The 26,615-nt window shown below is 32.6% G+C and overlaps 1 protein-coding gene across 1 annotated transcript in view; it reads right to left on the bottom strand.

Moving 5' to 3' along the window:
* LOC127541411 (tolloid-like protein 1) overlaps window positions 1-26,615 on the bottom strand; it is a 172,337-nt gene that overhangs the window by 9,384 nt on the left and 136,338 nt on the right. The window contains exons 7-8 of the mRNA XM_051966691.1: window positions 21,887-21,992; window positions 16,911-17,035 (exon numbers count right to left, since the gene is read on the bottom strand). Of these exons, the coding sequence (XP_051822651.1) occupies window positions 16,911-17,035; window positions 21,887-21,992 (231 nt within the window). The remainder of the gene's footprint in view (window positions 1-16,910; window positions 17,036-21,886; window positions 21,993-26,615) is intronic.

Raw genomic sequence — 26,615 nt, 5'->3', positions numbered from 1 at the left:
GGATTCAGTAATAGACGGTTTTATTAGTCAACAATCATTATTTATTAAGTGGTCACTAAGTACCAAATTCTTTATACTTAAGTAAAATCGCAGAGCCTGCCTTCAAGAAGATCATATTCTATTGGAGAAGATAACATACAAATAACTACATATACATTATGTTATCTTATGTTGGTCTAGATCATATCAAGAGGCATACAAACATATATTACATATACATATAAATGCATAAACATATATTATATGTCATATATACATGTAAATAAATATAACATATATACCAAGAAATTTCATAAGAAAAGACGAGGTAGGTAGAGAGGAAGGAGCAAAGGTCTCCTGTAGAAGATGGAATCTGAAATGTCCTAAAGAAATCCAGAGAAGCAAAGAGTCAAAGGCAAAGAAGGAGTAAATTCCAGGCCTGCAGGACAGGGATAGCAAAGACACAGTCATGAGATGTAAGAGCATCAAGAATATCAGAGTTGCCATATCATTGAGTGCACAGAACAGAGTAAACTGAAATAAAACTGCAAAAGGAGGAACCAAGTCATTAGGGCTCAAATACCAGACAGTTCTTGGCACAGAACAGAGATATTTCTCAAGAGTAATTTGAATGAATTGTCTCATTATTTTCACTTAATTTCTAAGTTCCCCAAAGTGCCCTTAAATTTCTGACATTTAACTCAATGGGTATATTGTAATGTGCAGGTTAATATGTCAGGGATTGAAGACATAAAAATAAATGTAAAAAAGACCTCAACCTCAAGATGCTATTCTAATATAGGATAGAAGTACATATTCACAATTATCTGTAAAATAAAGTATAAAAAGTATAAAGAATATATCAGGAAAAATCCTATGAAAATTTTACGGGGAGAGGCCTACATATAAGCTAAATAGTCAGAGAAGGGTCATAAGATTGAGGGCTAAAAAGAACATCAAAGGCCATCTAATCCATTCTCCTGCTTTTACAGATAAAATCTAGCAAGGTCAAAGAATTTGCCCATGGTCATATATTGACTTAAGTAGCAGTGATATTATTTTAAATTATCCAGATCCAACATTCTTTCCAAAGTACCATGCTCCCTCCCAAGACTTCATGAAAGATGCCAAACTCAAGGCTTAAACAAAGGGAGAGATTTTTGAAAGACAAAAATAGGATAATGGTGTGATGATAAATGTTTAATGATTGGCTCTTCAAGGAAAATTGTCTTCATGTTTAATTTGCATCATTTATATTTTCTCCATCTTTCTCATATATAAATAATCAACAAAGCAATAAATCAAGTCCTGATTTGTAATATTTGCCAATTTCAGAGATGTAAATGTTAATACAATGAATTTAACAAGTGATTCTTGAAAGCTGGATCAAGCTGGTCTTAGTCCATACCCAAAACAGTATGAATGGGAAGAGGGGAAATGGAAAATCCATGCCAAAGATGACTGATAATATCAGAAAAGAGAAAGAGAAAGAAGAGCATGGGAAGAATAGGGAGACTAGGGAAGACCATTTTGTTTGGAATCTAGAACACAAGAAGCAGAGATAGTGAGGAATACTGACAGAAGATGAGGTTTGAGCCAGGTTGTGATGAGTCCTGAATGCCAGGATCAGTAGGGACTATAATAGACGTATTCTTCTCTCTGCAAGGTACCACTTGGTACTATTTTCCCCACCTCTCTTTAAACTTAACACCTTACTTCATATCTCAATATGAGAAAATAAGACCTAATATTATTCAGGAGTCCCAACTTATTTCATGCCTCAGCAGCCTTCATTACTCCCCTATTTTTGAGTTTTGAAACAGAGTATAAATAGTCTTTTTGCCTCGTGCCCTTGTTGCTAATACCTCCTCCCAATTTTCTTTGATAACTTAAATCACTGTTCATTTCTTCTCTTACTATAATCTTCAATTTCTCTATCTAGCATCTCCTTCCTAACCATCTAAATACATTCCTAGATCGCATCATTCACTTGGCCCACTAATATCACTTCTATAATTCTTTTTTTCTCTGCAAATCTCTTTTTTAAAAGTAAGCTATCCTATACCTCGATCCATTTCTTCATCAATTTGTAACTCACTCTGTAACTCTTTGCAACATGACTACTTATCTTTCCATTCATCTGGAACTTCTCTTTCAAAGATTATCAACAATCCATTAATTACTCTAACTTTCCCATTTTAGAGATACAGAAATAGTTAAAATCAAAGAGATACTAAGTGACAAACCCAGGACATGCTCTAATTCCAAAACCAGTATTTTATAGAGTAAACCACATTAAGAAAACTAAGGGTGGAAGGGATCTCAGGTTAAATGATTTGCACAAAACTAGCAACAAAGTAAACATCAGAGTGGTGATAAGAATCTAAATTATCTTATTCCAGAATTAGGGATCTTTTCTCTATACAGCTACCTTCACTTCATCTCTTTCTCCTCCCCTTTTTTCTTTATTCCTCTACAGTTTTGACTGTTAACTATTCCTTCTCTCCTAGACCATTCCTCTTTCACAAAGTTTTGAGACTTTTTTTCTTCTGAGTTCACTGAATCACTCCAAAACAGCATAATTAGGCAAAAAGATCAGAGAAAGAAAAGTTCCCAAATATAACAAAATAAACATCATATCTCTTTTACTTAGTTACAAAGAATTGTAAACAAATTAAGTACTCATTGAGTGAGAAATGGCTAAACAAATTTTGGTATATTAATATAATGGAATATTACTACCCATAATAAATGAGAAATATGAAAGCATCAGAGAAGCATCATAAAAAGATATGAACTAATACAATGTCTGGGATTAAGAAGCAACAGGACAATTTATAAAACAAATAATGGACAGAACCAAAAGCAAAAACAAAAACAAAAACAAAAAACTGAATGCTGTGGAAAAATAATGACCCAAACAAGTTCTTTAGAAGAGGTAAGAAAATGTCCTCCTCTTTATTCATTATGAGGTTGAGGGCCTACAGAAGTGGAATATTGTGCATGCTTTCAAGGATGATGAATTGATTAGTACTGCCAACATATTTTTTTAGACTATATTTTAAGTAATGGCAAATTTGGGAGATATATTTGGAAATAAACATGTAAAACAAAATATATAAATAGAACGAATTTCAAATTTAAAATTAGTTCAAATATATCTACTTTGAGTCAACAAAGGACTATCCATAGTTTGCATGTTTCCTAGTGGTCTTTCTTAGGCAATGGATACACCAGTGGTATTATCATGAATTCATTGTCAATGAGGAAATAAATTGTATTTTACAAGGTTTTTATATGAATAAAATTATCATTTTTGATGCTTTATTAAGGAAAAGAAAGGGAGAAATTGGCTCTGGATTACCATTGGATGTCACACAAAGTAGCTAAAATTTAAGATAAAAAATATTAGTAGACAATTTGAGAAATTCATTGGAAATAGAAATCCAAGAAAGGAGGTACTACCAAAGTTCATGGCTATATATGTTCGATCACAAACCCACAATATGGATAAGCTAGGTGAACTAGAGAACATTATGAAAAGAGATAAATTTAATCCCAAGATTACACTGGAAAAAAGAGAAAGGTAAAAGAATCAGATAAAAAAAAGGTAAAAAGATCAGAAAGTCAGGGTAGATCAAACAATAATCATTTAAGAGGAATTAAAGATAGTTTAATTCTTATTTTGCCTTTACTATACTAGCAAGAAGAAGAATATTTGGACTTGAAAATACAAAATAAATAAACCTTTCAGAAGGTTGTATGTTATAGAACTGTTTCTTTTTTCCATTTTGATTGAACCAGACTAGAAAATCTCAGAGGTCTAATTTTCAGAGCTCTGTCATTTTGTGATTCTTGCCTCAAGGAGACTGGCAACAAGTATAGTTGTTATATATTACATGCATACACATATACACAAAGACTAAATAAATATAAAATAAAAATAAACAGTTATACTCCCTGATTGTTAAAAAAAATGAGTTTAAATCATTAAGTCAAAATAAATTAAATCCAAAGTTGCTAAAAATGACTCTTGGATGATTCCACATCCATTTCAATGATCTTTGGAAGCTCATGAAAAATAACAGTTACTAGAGAATAAAGAAAATAAATATTCCAAATTTCAAAAAAAGAGAAGCAAACAGTCTCTAAACAATGTGCCAGAGAATTTGACTGCTATTCAAAGAATAATCTTAACAAAATGTTATGCATACATTAGTAAACATGTTGAAACTCCAAGGTGATCAGAGTCAGTGTGGATTGAATAAGTCATATAAGACCATTTCCTTTTTTTTGATCAAGTTATTAAACTGGTAGATAAAATAAATTGGTGTAAACTTCAATTTGTAAAATGAAAGCAAACTATATATAATTTACTTAGATTTTTAGCAAAAAGGTTTGACAAAGCATATTATATTATTTTTGAGGGAAAAACGAAGAGATATAAGATGATTAGGCCTACCATGAGTTCTATCTGGAACTGGCTGAATGATCAAACTCAAAGAGCAGTTACTAGGTTAATTGAAAGGAAGGAGTTTTCCTGTGAAGCCTTTCAAGGTTTTGTGCTTGGACCCCAGCAATTAAATATGTGTATAAATTACAGAGATGAAAGGAAAAAATAACTTGATCATTAAATTTAAATATGACACAAAGCTGGAAAGGATAGCTAACATTTTGGATAATTGTTAGGATTATTATAGATTAGAACATTAAATAAAATCTAATCAGGATTGAATATAATTAAAATTGTTTTGATATTTTTTAATATTTAGTTTTTTTAGACAAACTTCATAAATACATAATGGAGGAAGTATGGTTAAAAGCAATTTGTTAGATAAAGATTTTAGTAGATTGAATGATCAATATAAACAATAGTGTGATAATAGCAATAAACACATAAAAATAATTTTAGGTGGAACTAATATATGCAAAATGTACAGTTCTTGGTAGATAATAATCCTGTTATACTTTCACAAACTTAGTATTATGCTTACTTCTAGGAGACACAATTTAGAAAAGACATTAATTAGGTGCTAGTCACCCAAAAGGAGATCCAATGAATTTAATAAAGTGCCTCAAAATCCTGCCAGATAATAATTAGTTTAAGGAACTGAAAAATGTTAGCTTATAGAAAGAAAGACAAATGAGGGGCATAACAGTTAAACTACGGATCTTCATGTCAAAGAAGTAAATTTATTCTGCTAACTCTAAGGTCTCTGTGTTCTTATGTCTATAGGGAAGAACTTAGAAGAGAAAGTTGAAGTTAGAGGGAAATTAATGCTTGATTTTAAGGAAATTTTCCTGACACTCAGTGGAATCCAAAAGTTTTATGTACTGACTCAGGAGGTAATAGTTTTCCTCTTTCAAAAGGTTGTATGTTATAGAACTGTTTCTTTTTTCCATGTTGATTGAACCAGACTAGAAAATCTCTGCGGTCTAGTTTTCAGAGCTCTTTTTGTGATTCTTGCCTCAAGAAGACTGGCAACAAGTATAGTTGTTATATATATTTTTGGCGATTTAAAAAAAATCCATTAAGGAAAGCTTAGGAAAGTCTAGAATTATCTTAGACAATAACATATATATATACATATATGCACACACACATGCATACCCATGTACACGAAGACTACATAAATATAAAATAAAAATAAACACTTACACCCTCTGCTTGTTAAAATAGGAATGAAGATTTTTTTAATTCAAAAAGAAACATGCCTGTTCAGTTCAGTGGTTTAATAGTTCCTGGTTTAAACGTCTGCCCAAGAGAATGCATAAGATATCGTCTGTGTTCAATAATAACCAAGTTATTCATGATTAGAGTTTGGAATGCTTTGCCATAAACTAGGTTGTATAGTTTATATAGAAATATATCTACTAGGAGATATATTTACAGCAATGGTGACATTAAGAATCCCTTTCATTAAATGTTAAAGGCAAATATAATAATATTTATCTATGGTAAAAAAATTTTTTGCAAGTATCATTTCACTCCCTTATTAAATATTAACACAGCTGCCATTTTCTCTATCTCCTGATTTGAAATATTATCCCCTATGTCAATTTCATGAAGATAGGCAAATCATGAAAACTACATTATTGTTATACACGCATGACATTGGTCTGTTTTCTTTATATTTCAGAGGACTGACATTTCAAATAATTCATTAAAGTAAGAGATGTGTCCTATTTAAATCAACCATATAACAATGTATATGTAAGGTTGGTTGATGCAAGATTGTCACAGCAAGAAATAAAGAAACTCTCACTGAAATTGTTTCTTGAAATTTCAAATGGATGGCAAAAGCTAATTAATTCAGATCTTATAAGTTCAGCTTAATAAGGTTCTCATATAAACTGGACAAGTTGCTGTTCTGTTAATTTTTTAACCATGCATATAAAAATGTTTGGTGGACAACTGAAAACTCTAAGGACTGCTCTATGAGAACTGTTTATCTACTTAAGAAAACAAGCTATTTTAAAGGTTCTGATAAAGGCCTCATTTCCAAAATATGTAGAGAATTGACTCTACTTTATAAGAAATCAAGCCATTCTCCAATTAAGAAATGGTCAAAGGATATGAACAGATAATTTTCAGATGATGAAATTGAACTATTTCTACTGATATGAAAGGGTATTCAAATCACTATTGATCAAAGAAATGCAAATGAAGACAACTCTAAGATACCACTACACACCTGTCAGATTGGTTAAGATGACAGGAAAAAATAATGACGAATGTTGGAGGGAATGCGGGAAAATTGGGACATTGATGCACTCTTGGTAGAGATGTGAACGAATGCAACCATTCTGGAGAGCAATCTGGAATTATGCCCAAAAAGTTATCAAACTGTGCATACCCTTTGATCCAGCAGTGTTTCTACTGGGCTTATATCCCAAAGAGATACTAAAGAAGGGAAAGGGACATGTTTGTGCCAAAATGTTTATGGCAGCCCTCTTTGTAGTGGCTAGAAGCTGGAAAATGAATGGATATCCATCAATTGGAGAATGGTTGAGTAAATTGTGGTATATGAATGTTATGGAATATTATTGTTCTGTAAGAAATGACCAGCAGGATGAATACAGAGGCTGGGAGAGACTGACATGAACTGATGCTGAGTGAAATGAGCAGAACCAGGAGATCATTATATACTTCAACAACGATACTGTATGAAGATGTATTCTGATGGAAGTGGATTTCTTTGGCAAAGAGCTCTAACTCAGTTTCAATTGATCAATCCAAAGAAAGAACACTGGGAAATGAATGTAAACTGCTTGCATTTTTGTTTTTCTTCCCAGGTTATTTTTACCTTCTGAATCCAATTCTCCCTGTGCAACAAGAGAACTGTTCGGTCCTGCACACATATATTGTATCTAGGATATACTGTGACATATTTAACATATATAGGACTGCTTGCCATCTGGGGGAGGAGGTGGAGGGAGAGAGGGGAAAAATCGGAACAGAAGTGAGTGCAAGGAATAATGTTGTAAAAAATTACCCTTGCATGGGTTCTGTCAATAAAAAGTTATTATAATAAAAAAAAAGAAAATCCATCTTCTCCCCCCCCCAAAAAAAAAACTATTTGCAAATATTTCTAGATTATATATTTAGGTTCAGTCAAACACTGGCTAAGTAACTTCGAACAAGTCACAACTGTTCTTCTCCATCTCCTTGGTCCTCCTATTCTTCCCAACCTCTCTCAAGAACATGACGTAGCCTGACATAAGCTACTCATTATAATCTTTCCATTGCCCTTTGGGTGATCTTCAATTTAAATTCTTTGGACATTGTATGTTTCATAACTCATTGCTAAATAACACTAGACTAATACTGCTCTTTTAAAAATATATTGAGGCCTCTATTTCAGGAACAATTTGGAACATTCTAAAAAATAATCTTCAAATTGTAATTTTCTCAAAAGCATTCCAGATTGTTATCTTCTCACTTAATTCTGGTTCTAGATATTTTGGCTTTATTTTAATTTCCATTGTCAGAACAACTATCTGTAACTAGCTATTTAGCTATAAGTGTATATGTGTATATGTACCTATGTATATTGACAGATTGGTTATCTAACCAAATGCATAATATAATCTAGGGAAAAAATCCTTTATGCATTCTTTTTGTTTGTTTTTTTCCTGTGGAATTGGGTCATAGTCTTTTTAAATATTTTCAATGATTTCATTTAAACATCTGAAATATTCTAGAACTTGATACCATCAATATAATGTTATTTGCAATTAAGGGTTCCTTTGAAGATCTGACAATTTCTAGCAAATTCCTCTATGATTTTTATGTTGTGTGTGATGACTCCCTGGACAGCAGTATATACCTCTGTGAAAGCAAATCTCCTTATATGTTTTCTTTGGTAAGACTAACCATAGAAAGAAAGAGGCCCAGAGTTACCTCTCTTGCTATCTTCCAAGGAATCTTATATAAATATGATATATGCATAGATGATATTTGATGTAAGAATGTGTAAGACAACTATCAAGGCTTTGTTTTGCTTTACTAAATCAAAGGCATTTTTGTAGCCAATATGCAATAAAGCAAAAGGATATATTCTGTGTATCTTTCCTATTTATTTGATGGCCATAATTATGCTTTTAGTCATGAGAACTGACCTTCATTTTCTCTTTGCTACCATATATATGTGACTAAGTGTCACTGATTCTATCCCCACAACACCTTTCACATGTAACTTATTCTCTCTGTTTAAACCGCTATTCCTCTAATTCAGGCCTTCGTTAGCCTTTCTTGGACAATTTCAAAATCCTCCTAATTGATCTAATAACTTCATCTGTACCCTCTTGAATCTATTTTCCAGAACTGTCAATTGATATTTCTAAAGAACAGGTCTGATTACATCATTCCACATGCTTGAGTGTGAGATTAGAGTGAACCTTTAAAAAAAAAATAAAATACATATTCCTCTGTTGGGTAAAGTTCATCACAATGAAACATTTGTCTCTCTTCTCCAATGTAATTATTCCTTTCCACTAGTTTTAGGTTTAAGTAAATATCTCTTTCTCAGAGAGGAAATCCCATATGTTTTTATGGCTTTGCATTGGTTGTTCCAGTTGTTCTCCAGGACTAGAATACTTTTTTGCTTCCTTTGCATCTATTTCTTAGGATTCAAAGTCTCAGCTCTTCTCATTATCTAAAATCTACACTTACATTCCATTCTTGCTAAACATTCTCTCTTCTGAAATTATTTTGTGCTTACTTTACTATGTATTTTCATATTTTTAATCGATTCTCAAATTGTATCCCTATTATATCCAACCCCAGTCTAATGTCAGCTTTTTGGGGTATAGCTGGATAGTACGGTGGATAGAGCACAAAATTAAGAATAAAGAAACATTAATTCAAACCGTGCCTCAATCACTAGCTAGCCAACCCTGAACAAGTCATTAAAACATCCATTTTCCTCAGTAAAATGAGGGCAATGATAGTATCTATCTCATGGAGTTGTTGTAAGGAATAAATGAATTAATATATTTAAAAGTGCTTTGCAAATATTTTGTTCAATCATGTTGAGTTGTGTTTGATTTTTTGTGAATCCATTTGGGGTTTTCTTGGAAAAGGTACTGGAATTAGTTTCCTTCTCCAGCTCACTTTACAGATGGGGAAACTGAGACAAATGGGCTTAAATGATTTGCCCACCATCACATAGCAAGTGTCTGAGGCCAGGTTTGAACTCAGGAAGAGGAGTCTTCATGACTCCAAGCTTAGTACTCCATGAACTGTACCACCTAGTTCTAAAAGTCAGTCTTGTATAAATTTTACCTTACTCCTTTTCTCCAACCACTATTATGAAGACAACAACCATTTCATTTCTGTCTATATATTTAGCATCTAGTACTAGTGCCTCACATATAAAAGGTGACTTACAAATGATTGTTGAATGAATGAATGAATATTTAATGCATCTATAGATTCACCCAGGAAAGGTGAAATTAGATAAGTTAAGTGCCACATCATTGCAGGAAATATCTCTAGGGATTAAAAACACATTTCCTTCAATAAATTACATTTATATTGATAATTTTTTCAACTTGTATTTGTAATATTTCACATGGTTCTCAAACATTCCCCAAAATAAAACATGTAATATAAATCTATTTACTTTAATATTCTCCTAATTCAAGAAAGAGTAGCCTAAAAAAGTCTCTGATTAAACCTTCCTAATTTCCCAGTTGGAATAGAATAGGAATAAAAATCAGGTGGTTAAACAAAAAGAAAGAATTGAAGAAGGTAATTGTAGTTCAAAACTGTAGAAATAAACAAAGAAACAGAAAGGAAGGCTTGAAAGCAACTAGATAAAAATAAGAAGAAAAAAAATTACAAATAAAAAGAGGAAAAATAAAGGTAAGAATAAAAATGAAAGAAATAACTTAGAAAGATGTAAGAAAAATGCAGCATTACTACAAAGAATAATAAGAATGGAATTTAGGAAGACATTTATCTCTATTCTGTCTACAAGTGAATACACACACACACACACACACGTATGTATGTATGTATGTATCCTTTAGGAATAGAGGAAAGATAAACCACTATCTTTTACTTCCTAATGGCTCGTGTCAATTCTTTCAATTTGTTTTTGTAATATTTAAAACAATCCCCAAACACTCCCCAAAATAAAATATGTACCATTTTACTTTGTTCCTAACTCAAAAAGACTATTCTAAAAAGAAATGTCTCATTAAATCTTCCTAGTTGCCCATTTATTAATGGCATTTATTAAATGCTTAATAAGTTTAAAATGTATCTTAGCAAAACAGAATTAGACTAATAAAATGGAAAATAAAAATGGAAAAAAGAATAGTAATTGATGCTTTTCAAGTCCAAAACAGAACAGAAGAATTTTCAGCACTGAAAATGAGCACAGGATTTACTTGTGGGGTACAACAACCATTATGTTGCAGCAACTTAATCCTCTGGAAGCTGTGAATGACATCTGGAAGGAATGAAGGAAGGAAGGAAGGGAAGAAGGAAAGAAAGGAAGGGAGGAGGGAAAGAGGAAAGGGAGAGAGGAAAGGAGAGAGAAAAAGGAAGATTTTTAAAGGAAGGAAGGAAGGAAAGAAGAAAGGAAGGAAGGAAGGAAGGAAGGAAGGAAGGAAAAAAAAGAAGGAAGGAAGGGAAGGATTTATTAGGTGCTTACTAGGTACCAGGCACTGTCATAAGTGCTTTATAAATATGATTTCATTTAATCCTCACTACAGCTCCATACAATAGGTGCTATTATTACCTCATTTTACAACTGATTAAATAAATGTAAGGGAGACAGAATCTTAGGGTCACACACTGGCAAGCAACTAACACTGGATTTGATTTCAGGTTTTTCTGATTTCAGGCTCAACAATACACTATTTTTACATTTCTGTTCCACAGCAATTTGACTCACTGAAGGAGATTCAATGGAAAGATCAAGATTTGTGATGCCTTCAAAATTTGATCATAAATATTTGTTGAACTGATTATTGACACATTAACCTGATATATAAAATGTTGTCCATTTAAATTGTGAGAAGACGAATGCTTGTTCTTTTTGTTTATTACTGGCTTCATTCTAGATCTGCCCTTTTGGACTCAAGACTTCATTTATCATAAGTCATAAATAACACAACCTATTACTATCAAAGTATACATGAGATAAGCACATATTTAGAAGATTAAAATGTTGATGCATGTTGCTATGAAAAGAATAAATGATGTGGGGTTCAGACTACAAGATTATACAAGACAAAGATTGAAGAAAGGAGTAGAAAATAATCTTTTATATACTTGAGTCATCAGCTCTTAAAAATTACAGAGAAAAGTAACACATTCTTAAGAGAATTGGTTTTATTTTCTTACATAATAGTTCACTCAAACCTTCCATTTAACAACAAAATAAAACTGTCATTAATCTTGCCATTCATCTAACTAAGTAATTCTCCTACAGGCAGATATCTTGATTTTTAAGTTCTCAGGTATTTCTTTTATATTTCCCCACTGATATGCACAGTGTTTGGTAGAAAAACCTATAGGTGAAGGTGTAACTCTGGGCCCAGGCTTTAGCCCACAGCTATTTTTGCCCTTTAAAACTGATCAAAATTCCATTAAAATCCCATGACACAGGACCCAGTGGGATATGTTATTTCCTTCCTTATGTGGAAGGGCATTTCATTTACCTTCTTTCTACAAGTCTCTATTGTTCTATTTAGCATTAGAGATATTTCTATAGTTGTTTCTTTATGTAATTCCCACTACTAATCTGTAAGCTTCATGGAATCAGAAACTATGTCTTACTAATCTTTGTTTCACTTCAGCACCTAGCAAAGATTTCCATAAATAGTAGGCGTAGGATAAACATCTGAGTGCAATTGTAAATGTTTCTAAAAATAGAGATTATATCAGTACACATTAAAGTTTATTTTAATAACACAAAGTCAGTCTTTTAAGGTGAATAGTTATGCAGGTGAATAGTTGGTAGACTCTATAATAGGACAATACATGGCTACTACTTTTCGAATCTTACACCGGATCTTGGATGCCACATTTTCTTTATTGTGGCCTATGATGTATTTTTTTTTTCAGGTGATTTGGTGTCTCACAATAGAAAAGTGTTTCATCATGCAAATTAAGACAATTCTGAGATACCACTACACACCTGTCAGATTGGCTAAAATGACAGGAAAAGATAATGCTGAATGTTGGAAGGGATGTGGGAAAACAGGGACACTGATACATTGTTGGTGGAGTTGTGAATACATCCAGCCATTCTGGAGAGCAGTTTGGAACTATGCTCAAAAAGTTATCAAACTGTGCATACCCTTTGATCCAGCAGTGTTTCTACTGGGCTTATACCCCAAAGAGATACTAAAGAAAGGAAAGGGACCTGTATGTGCCAAAATGTTTGTGGCAGCCCTGTTTGTAGTGGCTAGAAGCTGGAAAATGAATGGATGCCCATCAATTGGAGAATGGTTGAGTAAATTGTAGTATATGAATGTTATGGAATATTATTGTTCTGTAAGGAATGACCAGCAGGATGAATACAGATAGGACTGGCGAGACTTACATGAACTGATACTAAGTGAAATGAGCAGAACCAGGAGATCATTATACATGGCAACAACATGATTATACAACGATCAATTCTGATAGAAATGGCTCTCTTCAATATTGAGATGATTCAAACCAATTCTACTTGTGCAGTAACAAAGAGAGCCACCTACACCCAGAGAGAGAACCATGGGAACAGAGTGTGGAACACAACATAATGTTCTCACTCTTTCTGTTGTTATTTGCTTGCATTGTGTTTTCTTTCTCAGTTTTTCTTTTTCTTCCTTCTTGATTTGATTTTTCTTGCGCGACAAGATAATTGTATAAAAATGTATACATATATTGGATCTAACATGTATTTCAACATGTTTAATATGTATTGGACTACCTGCCAGCTGGGGGGAGGGGGGAAGAAGGGGGAAATTTGCAACAAAAGGTTATGCAAGGGTCAATGCTAAAAAAATTACCCATGCTTATACTTTGTAAATAAAAAAGCTTTAATTTTAAAAAAAGGTGGTTCATCATCCATTTTCATGGAAAATTGACCATATACTATTATCAAGAGAGTCAAGAATTAAAAGGACACAGACATTTACATTCACTTGGTAGACTTCTAGATACAAATGTGACTGTCATAAAACTTTAGAGACCTGAAATATATTTCTAGATAATGTCAATGACACATTTTCTGATCAATTTGTATAGAATATAACAATGATTATCTGAACCAGTGTATTTTGAACCTCTGATTTCAAAATAATTTATGATTCATATTTACACTAAAAATGAAAAGCAATCTCCCTAAAATATACAAAATATTTTGATAATAATAAAGATTGCACTCTTTTTTGTTGTTCAATCATTTCCCATTTGGGGTTTTCTTGCCAAAAAATACAAGAATGGTTTGTTATTTCCTCTTCCAGCTCATTTTACAAATGAGGAATCTGTGGCAAACAGGATCAAATGACTTGTCCAGGCTCACAAAGCTAGTAAGAATCTGAGGCTGGTTTTTAACTAAGGCCTTCCTGTCTCCTGACCCGGCCCTCTATCCACAGTGCTATCTAGCTTCCCCCAAAAGCATGCTTAGAGTTTGTTTTTAACTAATGCTATTTCAAAAGAATATAGACTTAAGATTCAATTCAATCTTTTTTAAAAAATCCATATTTGTAAAGTAAAACTGAGGGTCCTGTGGCAGAAAGAGTTGATTATTTGCAATATGTTGAAATGATTAAAAGTCTAGTATGAAATGATGAAAACCTTGACTCATAGAATATTTTGGATAATTGCATTATAAATACATTTTTATATATTACATATATACATATACCTATAGAGAATCATACATATATGTATGTATATATGTATATACATGGATGGTTACATATACATACACACAGATAAGTACATATACATCTAAATACATGTGTATCTGTATAAACAGTATGAATGTGTACTGCATATATATGTATAAATATTACATATACACATATATGAGAAAAACAGCTAACCATCTTCTCAAAATAGCTTTAATATCTTATCCTACATACAGGATACAGAATGACTTAAATTCAATATCAATTGTTTGTATAAAAGTGACATTTTATAAAGTGATTGAAAATAATTTGTTTCACTTGCACAAAGTAGACCATTAATAAATATTTGTTCATTGATTTTTGTATTTCACTCAAATAGTAATACAGTTTTTGCCATAACCTTTTTTGCAATATTAATTTTTAACAATTTTTCAACAGATATCACAATGTTAAAAGCTGCCACATTCCTTTCTAAATTATAATCATTGCAAATTAGTGCTTGATTAATGATATTTGTTGTCATCATTTGATATCTAGAATAAATTGTCCCTATTTTTTTTATCTTACAAAAGATATACCAGGTATAAATTAAAGTGGGAAAAACACTAACTACATATGTACCAGAAAATCATGACTCTATAATCTTTCAGTGCTTTTTTGCACTGCAAAGAAAATCATAGTGCCTTAAGTCTGCTTATGGTGCCATAATTGATTCCTGCTGAGATTAATAAGTATCTGTCAAATCAATGTGCAAATAGATCAATTGGCCCCTTTTCATGTGCATAAAATAGGACCTTCAATAGATAAAAACCAGTTGTCATATGTGATACCCATTTTCTTAATTACACTTACCCATGTAGTTGGTTTTCATTGAGCTTGAGTTCATTCAGGCATAAAATCATGAAAGATTCCAAGAGATATTGCACAGTTAAACTATCTCTATACATCATCTAAATGCTTACTTCACTAATTTTAATATTTCACTTTCAATAAGTTGAATTAAATTATGTATAACAAGAGTAATAAAATATATATGTATACTGCATTAGCATGTGATTTTATGTTATATTTCATTTATTTGAAATAGGATAAATTGAACAAATACTGATTGAAATTAGCTAAAAGAATCAATATTTTTTGTATGAATAGAATTTTAAGAACAAAAAGATTCTTAAATGGATGCATTTTTAGTCCTGTCATATAGAATTTCTTTGTGCTGTTCCTGTATTTATCAATAGTATTTAAGTACATTTCTGAGAAAAGTCCATCAAAACATTTTGCTATCTAAAAACATTCTACTTTATAAACAAGAACTACCACAATAATGAAAAGACCCATTTTTTTCTTAATTTTTTAGCCCTTTCTATATTCATTAAATTTACCACAATTTTCATTAGGTCCCAAATGAGCTTCTTTTGTTACTTAATGGATTGTACATTTCTCAAAGATCCCCTGTACCAAATCATACCTACAATATATTATCCTAGCTAAACTTGTCTTGCTAAGCACAGTATTTAGGCCACATGTCAGCCAGTTGATCATATTTTTCCCATGGGAAAAAAGTCAATTATTTGCTTATCAGTTTTTGCAATATGACAGGCTAGCAAAGAGAATATTAAAAAAAACATGCTAGTTAATGCATTTTAGAAAGTGAATGAATTTTTTCTTCAAGATTCATGCAATGAAAGAAAATATTAAAAATTCAAAGTACCATTTAATGTAACATAATTAAGAAAGCTCATTTGACTTATTCTAGAAGTGAATATAAACCTATTGAGAGTGTAGGCATTCGGGAGCTATGTGTTAGATATAAAGCAAGTTTTAAGATAATTAGCCACATACAACTTAAACATTTATTTAGCTATTTACACTTATATGTCTTATTTAAAATTCATATTTATATAACTTTCATTATTAGAAGGATTCTGTCCACAATTGAATCCCTATTTATAATCCCTACTTATTTCTATTTAAGACGCATTTTCAGTCTTTCAGAATGTCCATTAGCAACAAAGTAGACCAAAATCTAATAAGTACAAGGGAATAATGTATTTTGTTTTGTTTTCTGAGCAGATACATAATCTTCCTCTTGCACAAAGTTGAATTAAATGTAATCATTCACCATGACCTCATAAAGGAACTTTGTCAAACTATCAAAGATCTCTTTTTTGAAGTACATAAAACATTTCTTGCATTGTGTAAGTCAGTAGAGTTTAAAGTTTGAAATATGCAAATATACAATTATAGAAGACACAGTCCCATTAAAAAAGAAGGAAAAACAGAACATGCTAATATTCTTCCTCTCATCTTTAAACAAAAGGAAGCCCAAATTTGGTTGTATTTGAAATTTGATTTTTAACCTTTGACTTTCCTTTAAGTTATATGTATTCTAGAATTCTCTCCTCCCTTGTTTTATGATTATAGACTTTGAACTCTGTATATCTATGTATAGATGAGTTCATGTGTGCAGATCACTTTCCAAGTTATAAAGGAGTAGTAATTGATTTGCTATTATTGTGGAATATCACAGGCAAGTACAATCTTGCTGGTGTGTTTATATGATGTAATACCTGGACATCTATACAGCTTTCTTGCCTGTGCAATATCTCCTTTGCTCAAGCGTGTACGTTGACCAATTGCAGGACGTATACCATTGTCATCACGAGAAGGAAGAATAGTATCTAGAAACATCCCCCTGAAAAAAAAAACAGAAAAGAGCCATACAATTCTATCATCAGTTTTTAGTCATCAGAATAAGCTTTGGCTTTCAGTCTTTACAAACAACATAGCTATGTTTTACAATACTGAGTGAATGAAGAGAGAAGTTTCCAGGGTTGAACAAAATTGTTAACAATGCTGTGTAGAAGAAGAAGAAAAAAGAAGAAGAAAAGAAGAGGAAGAAGAAGAGGAGGAGAAAGAAGAAGAAGAAAGAAGAAGAAGAAGAAGAAGAAGAAGAAGAAGAAGAAGAAGAAGAAGAAGAGGAGGAGGAGGAGGAGGAGGAGGAGGAGGAGGAGGAGAGGAGGAGGAGGAGGAGGAGGAGGAGGAGAAGGAGGAGAAGGAGGAAAAGGAGGAGGAGGAGGAGGAGGAGGACGAGGAGGAGGAGGAGGAGGAGGAGAGGAGGAAGAGGAGGAAGAGGAGGAAGGGGAGGAGGAAGGGGAAAAATGAAAAGAAAAGGCAAGGGGAAGGGGAAGGGGAAGAGGAAGAAGAAGGCAAGGGGAAGAGAAAGGGGAAGAGGAAGGAGAAGAGTAAGGGAAAGAGAAAGGAGAAGAGGAAGAGAAAATAGAAAGGAAGGGGAAGAGGAAGGAAAAGGGGAAGGGAAAAGGGAAGAGGAAGGAAAATGAGAAGGATGACAGGAAAGGGAAGGGGAAGGGGAAGGAGACCAAAATTTAATTAGTACAGGGAAATAATATATTTTGTTTTGTTTTCTGAGCAGATACAAAATCTTCCTCATGCATAAAGTTATATTACATGTAATCCATTCACCATGACCTCATAAAGGAATTTTGTCAAACCCATCAAAGTACATAAAACATTCCTTCCATTGTGTAAGTCAGTATAGTTCAAAGTTTGAAATATGCAAATACATAATTATACAAAATATATTTCCATTAAGGAAGGGGAAAGGGAAGGAGAAAAGGAAGGAGAAAGGGAAGGAGAAGGGGAAGGGGAAAGAGAAGGAGAAGAGGAAAGGGAAAAAGAAGAAAGAAAAGAAGGGGAAGGAGAAGAAGGAGAAGGAGGAGGAGGAGGACATGAAGAAGGAGTAGAAAAGAAAGAAAGAAAAAGTTTTTCATGGACTAATGTAAAATACCTCTGAACATTTCTCTTTTTTGTAAATTCAATTGTGGTACTTAAATTTCCTTTTGAAATTTAAAATAAATGGTGTAAATCATTCCTTTTGCCCTGAAATGTCAAACAGGAAAGAGAACCCTAAGAAAACTTAAGAATGACACAAGCTTTCCTAATAAAGTATGGTTTCCTTCATAAAATTCTTCAGGGGTCCTAAATCTTTTTAAATAGTGGGCCAGTTCACTGTCCCTCAGACTATTGGAGGGCCGGATTATAGTAAAAACAAAAACTTTGTTTTGTGGGCCTTTAAATAAAGAAACTTCATAGCCCAGGGTGAGGGGGATAAACGTCCTCAGCTGCTGCATCTGGCCACGGGCCATAGTTTGAGGACCCCTGCACTGTCATTTCCCCACTTGAAATTACCTAAAACAACTTAAAAATTAGTCCAAATACCTCACAGAGTTACTATAAGGACAGCATTTTCTAAAATATTATATAAATAGTAGCTATTACTGTTGTCTTAAAAGTTTATTTTTTAAAAATGCATGGTAAAATAAGGAATAATTGTGGTACAGATTAGTTGAATAGTACATTTAACTAATTGTTTTTTTCCTTTTAACTTAAACTATCCTTTCACATGAAAGGTCTTTTATTATGAAACAATTTTAAAAACTGAACAATATCCTTTGACAAATTACATATATAAAGGTTCTTCAAACCCAAATGTGTCTGCTTGTTGATTAATATCAGGTACCCTGTTCTAGGGCTTATATTACCTACAGAAGGGATAACAACTTTGGAGTTGCTAGGTAAATATCTTTAATATTTAAGTGGGTGCTATTTCTTCCCATAAACCCATACTGTCATTCAGTCTTATCATTCCAAAGGTTTGTTATTCTCAATAGGCTTGTAAAATATACTTTCAATTACTATTATTCTCTCCATCCATTTCTTTTTCACTACCTGAATGCAATACACTAATAATACCAGCTTTATTTCATATTCCGTGCTAAACATTTATAACCTTGAAAGTAGCAATGATTAGGAAATGACATGTACCAAGAGAAAATGCTTTGGGGAAAAAATAACTTTTATAAACAGATCAAAGTTAAATATTGAGCTACATAAAGGATACTTGACACTATAAAAGCCAATTAGACTTCATAAGTTCAGACTAATGACAGAACGTTCATTTTTCAAATTCATTAAAAGTATAGAAAATTGTATTTTTTTAACTTCAGTTTTTTAAAGCAATCTCAGTTAGGCTGTGATTCATGGATGACTGACTGGAGATTTCATGTTATTTCTCTCATAGTTGGCTCCTGTTACACATTAGTTTGTTCAGTGTAGAGATCAGGGTTCAGGCTTTGGAAAGTCTAGCAAAAATCTTTTTGTTTGTCTTGGAGAGATGATTTCAATATGATCAAGGCAAAAGAAGGAGTAGTAGCTCTCACTCCCAGATGGAGTCCACTTATAGTCTGTGTTCCACAGAGAGGGGAATAGGACACACTGAGGAATTGAATTAGAGTCCAAACTATTCTGGCAGTAAGAGAAGAAAGGGAATGGGGGTATCAGGGCAGATTAATTTGGAGTAAATGTGATAGATGTAGAAAAATAGATAAGGTTATTGTATCAATGTATACATATGTCAAGTGTCATAGCTCAAGATGTGCTGTAAAAATGAAAAAAAGACGAGTTGAAATATACTGCACTCTTGTAATCAATCCTAATTCATTAACCAGGAAGCTAAATCAATCATCTCACATTTTCCATTAGTGGAATCAGGATTGACTGGGTTTTAGTATGTCTGTAAGTTACTGAAAAACACCCTTCTCACTTCTCATTTTTATATTTTAAAAAAAAATGAACTGATAGTCTCAAAAAAAATTCTGATATCTTCTCATCCTGAAAATGAACACTAAATTTGAGAATGCTGTCTTTTTGTATATTTCTAATGGAGCACAATGTCTGAAATTAAATGCTGAAGTTGTCCTCATTGTGACTGCACTAATTCAGAAGAAAAATTATCACAATGGCTTGAAGATCTATTTTGACTCTTCATTTCCTAGAAAAGGAAGAATTTTTTTTCCTTTTCAATCCAATAGCCTTTTAATTCTAAAAAACAGAAATCTGTTCTATAAGTGTGGTTATTTAAAAAAAGCCTTTCTTGACTAGCCTGGGAATCCAATAACTATTTGCAAAAGGACAGACTCCAAATCTCCTCCATAAAACCTTTCACTAGATTTAGCAAAAGAAAAATTGATTCATACAAGTACTCTTTCTTCTCTCTCTACCTCTGCCCTTTGGTGGATATATTAATAAATACATGTCTAAAATGTGGCAGACAGAATAAAAGCAAGCTTTGGGCATGGAAAAACACACTTGAGAAGCCGATTCTTAATATTCAGTTGTGGACTTAACCTGAAGTTTGAAAAACTAATACCAAGTTAAACATGGTCTTGAAAACCAATGCTATTTTCATTCTTTCTGTTATTGTTTGCTTGCATTTATGTTTTCCTTATCAGGTTTTTTCTTTTCTATCCGATTTTTTTTTGTGCAGAAAGATAGCTGTATAAATATGTATACATATATTGGATTTAACATATTTAACATATATTGGACTACCTGCCAAGTTGAAACAGAAGATTTTGCAAGGGGCATTGCTGGAAAATTATCCATGCATTTGTTTTATAAATAAAAAACTATGGAAAAAAAAGAAAAAAGAAAGAAAACCAATGCTAGCTCTTTGCAATAGTAGTAGAAAGAAAAGTTGAATTTAGAATAAAAGGAATTGAGTTCAGATTACATATTTATGACTTACTATCTCTTTGTTTTGGGGCAAATTATTTAATCCTTCTAGCCTCAGTTTCCCCAAGTAAAAAAGGAGTTGAACTGATGATTTCTAAAGAGTCATCTAGGTATAAGCTATGAACCTATGATCCTTAATGGAGCAGTAAAAAATTTAAATGTTAGAATTAGGTTTTTGGTTTGTTTATTTTGGGGAGTTAGACTTGTAATTTCATCACTACAGGGAATTCATGTTGAGAAAATTTTGTCAACCAATGTACATCTTCAATTATTCGGTAATGTATGATCTTAGAGAACCAATTGGTATAATGAGAAATTAAGTATTCACCCAGAGCAAAATGTCAAAAACAGAATCTGAATTCAGATTTTCTTGATTCTGAGACTACCTATGCACTGCTTCCTGATAGAAATTGAAAAAATACATATGGTTTCATATAATTTACATTTAAAGCTTCCATAATTTTTCTGTCATCTGACTATAAAATTAATTCAAATTTATCAGTATTATAGTGTAACATAGGAAATGTGAGCAATAGAAAACAACAAAGAATATAAGACACAAATCAGTTTGAAAAAGAGAGTGAACATTTCAAATGCAGTACCCATATTTAAATTGATTTTACTCTAATGTTAACTTGGAAGATTTTGTTTTGTTTTTAATTTACTCCTTGATTTATAAAAGTTTATACAATTAAGTATGTCATAATAATAAATCAAAGTAAATTATTTGACATGAATCAACTCAGTAAAAAGGTGATTTTGAAAATCTTTAAAATAAAACCTGGAAAATTTTCATTTAGTTAAAACAGTATTAATTTAAAAATATTTTCTCCTACAAGGCAGTAGCATTTGAAGGATGTTCTTTTATTTCCTAACATCAAAACAAAGGTTTTGAAGCAATCACACAGGGGAATAGAATTAAAATTCAAAAGTTATAACCTGAGACTCCAACCTTGAGAAGGTGTTCCTGGCATAGTGCATAATACTGTCAAAATCATATGATTCACCAAGGGAGTTCACTTCTCCAGGCTCCATCTTCAGGAAGTTGTACTCTTGACCTACAAGTCATTGATAAGCACAGACTTAGAGTTTCTCATCTATAAAATGAAAGAGTTTCACAAGATAATCTCTGAGATCCCATCTTGTTCTATATCTAAAATTCTGACATACAATTTTAAAAAACAAAAGCCTACTCCCATATTATTAGTCTGCTTTACATATTTAAACTACATTTTCAACTTAGATATATGCTTATTTGTATATCTACTCCACAGTTGCCAAAATCCACAGAAACACTCTTGGGATAAGTTGTTATTCTATTTTTTATTAACATTTAAGCTACACACCTAAGCACACACACATAATTTTTCTGCCTTTTAAAGCAGTTATCAATCATTTAAACCTAATTACCTTAATTTCCTCATCTGTAAAATGAGCTAGAGAAGGAAAAGGCAAACCATTCCATTATCTCTGCCAAGAAAACCCCAAATGTAGTCATAAAAAGTAGGACACAACTGAACAATAGCAGCTTTCAGTTTAGATCTCAATCATTATTATAACATACCATGTATTTGTATCTGATATCTCTGGTTGCTATATCATTTTCACATATGTGTACATGTGCATCCTAATTCTGCTACTTCTTCAAGGTCAAAGATATAACATTGATCAAATCTAAGCTATGCTCACTACACAGCCAATACATACATAAATGCACAAGTACAAATTCTAGCTGGAGGGAGATGGAGATTCTTGGTTAGATTTCATGTTTAGGCTATTCATACCCTCCTTTATCTAAATTCAGAAACCACAAGAAGTCACGCACAGTGTCAGTCAATTAATCCTTGAGTACTTATTAAGGACACACTCCATGCCAGGCATTTGTGCCAAGTGGAAATACTTCCAATTATCAAAATCCTCAGGTGAAATATTAAGATTCAGAAATCAAAACATTGGTTTTACATGAGAACATGACAGATCCCTTACCAGAAGGCAAAAGACAGAATAAGTAGTACTTATTCTTGCCAATCAAAGAAAAATATTTCTGAAAGTTGGAATACTACAATTATATAGACCTTTGTCCAAAGTCAACATCAGGCTTGAGGTTAGTGTGGGAAGGAGAAACATCTCTCCTTTCCTACATGTTCCAAGGAAACCCCAGGCCACTCAGAAAGGACATCAATTAGTGGGAATGATGTGGGAATGAGGTTGGGGATGAGAAGAGACTACTGGAAACTGTGGTATGACATGCTCAGACTAAAGACTTCTAGCTTAATGACAACAGTATGACCTCTGTGAATTCTGGTCAAGTAACTCCTGAGGCTCCTATAACCACATCTTTCTGGCATGTCTGTCATATAGACTGCAGCCCTTTACTGCAGAAACACTCTAATCTCTTTGATTCTAAAAGAGAAATGAAACTTCTCTTTAGAACAAGCTGTTTTACATGGATAAGGACTATATGACAAATATGGATCAAGGCCAAAGCATTATAAGGTATTCAAATAGAATTAGTAATACATTCAAGTTAAAATGCTTTTTAATTTTTAAATTTGAGTATGTGAACCATTCATTCAACAAATATTTATTAAATTCCTCCTACGTGCATAGACTTTAGATGGTAACTAAAAAAATGTCTGTGCAAGTCAAAAACAGGGAGATGGAGGGAAATGAAGCTTTAAACAAAATATTAGTGAGGAAAAGAAAGAGGAGGGAGAAGAAAGGAAAGAAGAAAGGAAAGAAGGAAGGAAGGAAGGAAGGAAGGAAGGAAGGAAGGAAGGAAGGAAGGAAGGAAGGAAGGAAGGAAGGAAGGAAGGAAGGAGGGAGGGAAATGAGGAGAGAGGATGGGAGGGAGAGAAGAAAGGAGGAAGGGAGAGAGAGAAAAAAGAAGGAAGGATGCCAGAAAGGAGAGTTTTGAAAGCATAGTAAAGGAGAAATTTTGTAAATAAAGAACAGTAGGTTGGGCAATACAGATGGAGTCCAGTATAGATGGAGATTGCAAAGGTCATTAGGCACCAACACATACAGGACTTTAATTTCCTAGCTAAGAAGTTTTTATTTTATCCTACAGACAATGGAAAGTTACTCAAAGTTTTTGAGCAGTGACACATCCTAAAGGATGAGTTCAAATCTATGAATTCAAATGTGTGAAGGGGAGTGAAAGGTGAGATTTTCTATACACATTGTCATCATCAAGTTCTAGCCCTCATCACCTCTCCCAAGGAACACATGGGAATAGCCTCCACTTTTGTTCCTTGCCTGAAGTGCTTTCAAAAGATCATTTTAGCAACAACATGAAGGTTGGATTGGAGAAGGCAGCTTGAAACTTATTCTAATATTCTAAGGAAGAGAATAAACTCAAGCTTCAGTTCTGAGTAAAGTTCATTATGAATCTTCTTGTCCTTCAAAAATTCTTTCCTATCTAGACCCAACTGGTCTTGCTGGCTCCAATTATTTCAACAACCCACAATCCATTTCTGTTCTTTAATCATTACTGAATATCCACCATTTGTCCAAATCTGGGTCTGGAAGAAGATTCAGAAAAAGAAAGACAATCTCTGCTATGAAGAAATTTTCCTAATTCTCATTCCGTAGTTATATCTATACACAAGAGCTTACCTCTTTCACACTTATTTTATGCGTATCTGTTTGTCCAGACTTCACCATTCATATGAGCAAGAATAATTTTTAAGTTACTTCTTTTATAACTTACTAAAATACCATACAAAGAATTTGCCCACACTTCATGTTTAATAACTCTTTTTTGTGAGCTAACTTCATTTTATTTTTCAAACCAATGAAAAGAAATATATTTTAATTATTTTTCAGCAAACTTTCCTCTCCTGAGGATATGAAAGAATCAGCTTTGACCCCAACTAAATGAATGCTCTATTGCCTGCTGTATCGTATTCTTCTGTACTTATTTGAATTTAGTACTTTTCAATGCTATTCGAAGCAGGGAATTATTCATTCTAAAGGGACCAAAAATATCTCTGTGCCCACACTGGCCATAAGTAAAGAAATAATACTCCCTATACCAAACCTGAGATTATTCATACTTAAAATGCAAATCACCCATCAAGAGCATCTATCAAGAAGGGATTTGTGTAGAAATTTTAATGTACAGGTCTGCATGAATACAATGAAAAGTAAAGACATATGTAGAAATTTCAACTAAAAAGAAGGCTAGTACATCAACTATCAGAGAAAATTAGGATTTAATTTTTAAATATGTTCGAATTATTTCAAACCTTTTTGTTGAAGCAGTATATATTTGTTATTATGTCACATCTAAATTAAATCAGTCAGCAGAAATAAAATAAAACGAACATTCTCAAATTCATCCTTCCTCTGAATGTCCCTATTTCTAGAAAAGCATTCTTCTGCTCACCCTGGTCTCTTACAGGATTGATTCCTTACTTCTCTACCCTACATACCCAATCATAGTCCAGATTTTGTGTATTTTACCTGCACAAAAATTCATATTTGTCCCATTCTTTTTATGCTCATTGGCTCTAACTTTGTTGGTTCCCTTGCCACTTCTTGCCTGTAGAACAGTAATAGTCTTTCTGATGGGTTTCTTTGCTTAAGTCTCTCCCTTCATCACACTATCTTCTACAAGCTGTCAAAGTTATATTCCTAAAACAGAGGCCTTGACATGTCACTCCTCTGCATAATGAACTCCAGTGTCTTACTTTTATCTCTAGGCTTAAATACAAACTTATGCATTTGGCATTTAAAACCGTTCACAATCTGGTTCCAGTCTTTTACTCCAGACTTACACAGAACTATTCTCTATGCATTGTACAATTTAATCAAAATGCCCTTCTCGTTCTTAACACATATTTTTGTGCCTTTACAGAGTCTTTTCCACTGCTGAATAACATTCCATATTTACTTTCACTTCTCAGCATATATATTTTCCTTCTACATGAGATCTTTTCTTATTCTCCTTACAATCTGATAGAGCCTCTTGCCAAAATCACCTCATATCAATTTTTATATCAAATGTATGTACATGTCTCCCATGATAGAATCAAGTTTCATTGAGAATATGGTCTGTTTAATTTTCTATCCTAAGGAACCTAGTGGCAGTCCCTAAAAGAGTTGATGCTCAATAAATATTCATTGATTGAATGACTAATAGATCTTTGACTGTTAAGATTATAGGACTTAAAAGTGGAAGAGGACCTTGCAGATCATTTAATCCAATGTACATTTTACAAATGAAGAAATGAAGATGAAAAGATGTGAAATATTTCTATACCACTTTAAAGTACCTTATACAGGTCTTGAACTTAAGTTCCTCCTGAATACAGTTCTGCTACACTTTTAAAATAAACACTGTACATTGATATAAGAGAAAAATAAAGATGAAAATTTATCTGGGCCTCGAAAATAAAATATGTAATAGACAAATATATATATGTACATAAACATATATACGCATATATACATATATATACACACACACACTATATACACATACACACACACACACACACACACACACACACATATATATATATATATATACACACACATAATGTGTAATAGAGAGATAATATGTAATACATGATTGAGTGGAAGCAAAACAGATACTAAACTACTATGTGACTTTGGACAAGTCTCCTACCTTTGATGTCTGTTTTCTTTTCAATGAAAATTAAAGAGTAACATTC

This window comes from Antechinus flavipes, chromosome 6 (genome assembly GCF_016432865.1).
Source record: "Antechinus flavipes isolate AdamAnt ecotype Samford, QLD, Australia chromosome 6, AdamAnt_v2, whole genome shotgun sequence".
NCBI lineage: Eukaryota > Metazoa > Chordata > Mammalia > Dasyuromorphia > Dasyuridae > Antechinus > Antechinus flavipes.
Note: the sequence above shows the minus strand (reverse complement) of the source record. Positions and strands in the feature narration are given on the sequence as shown.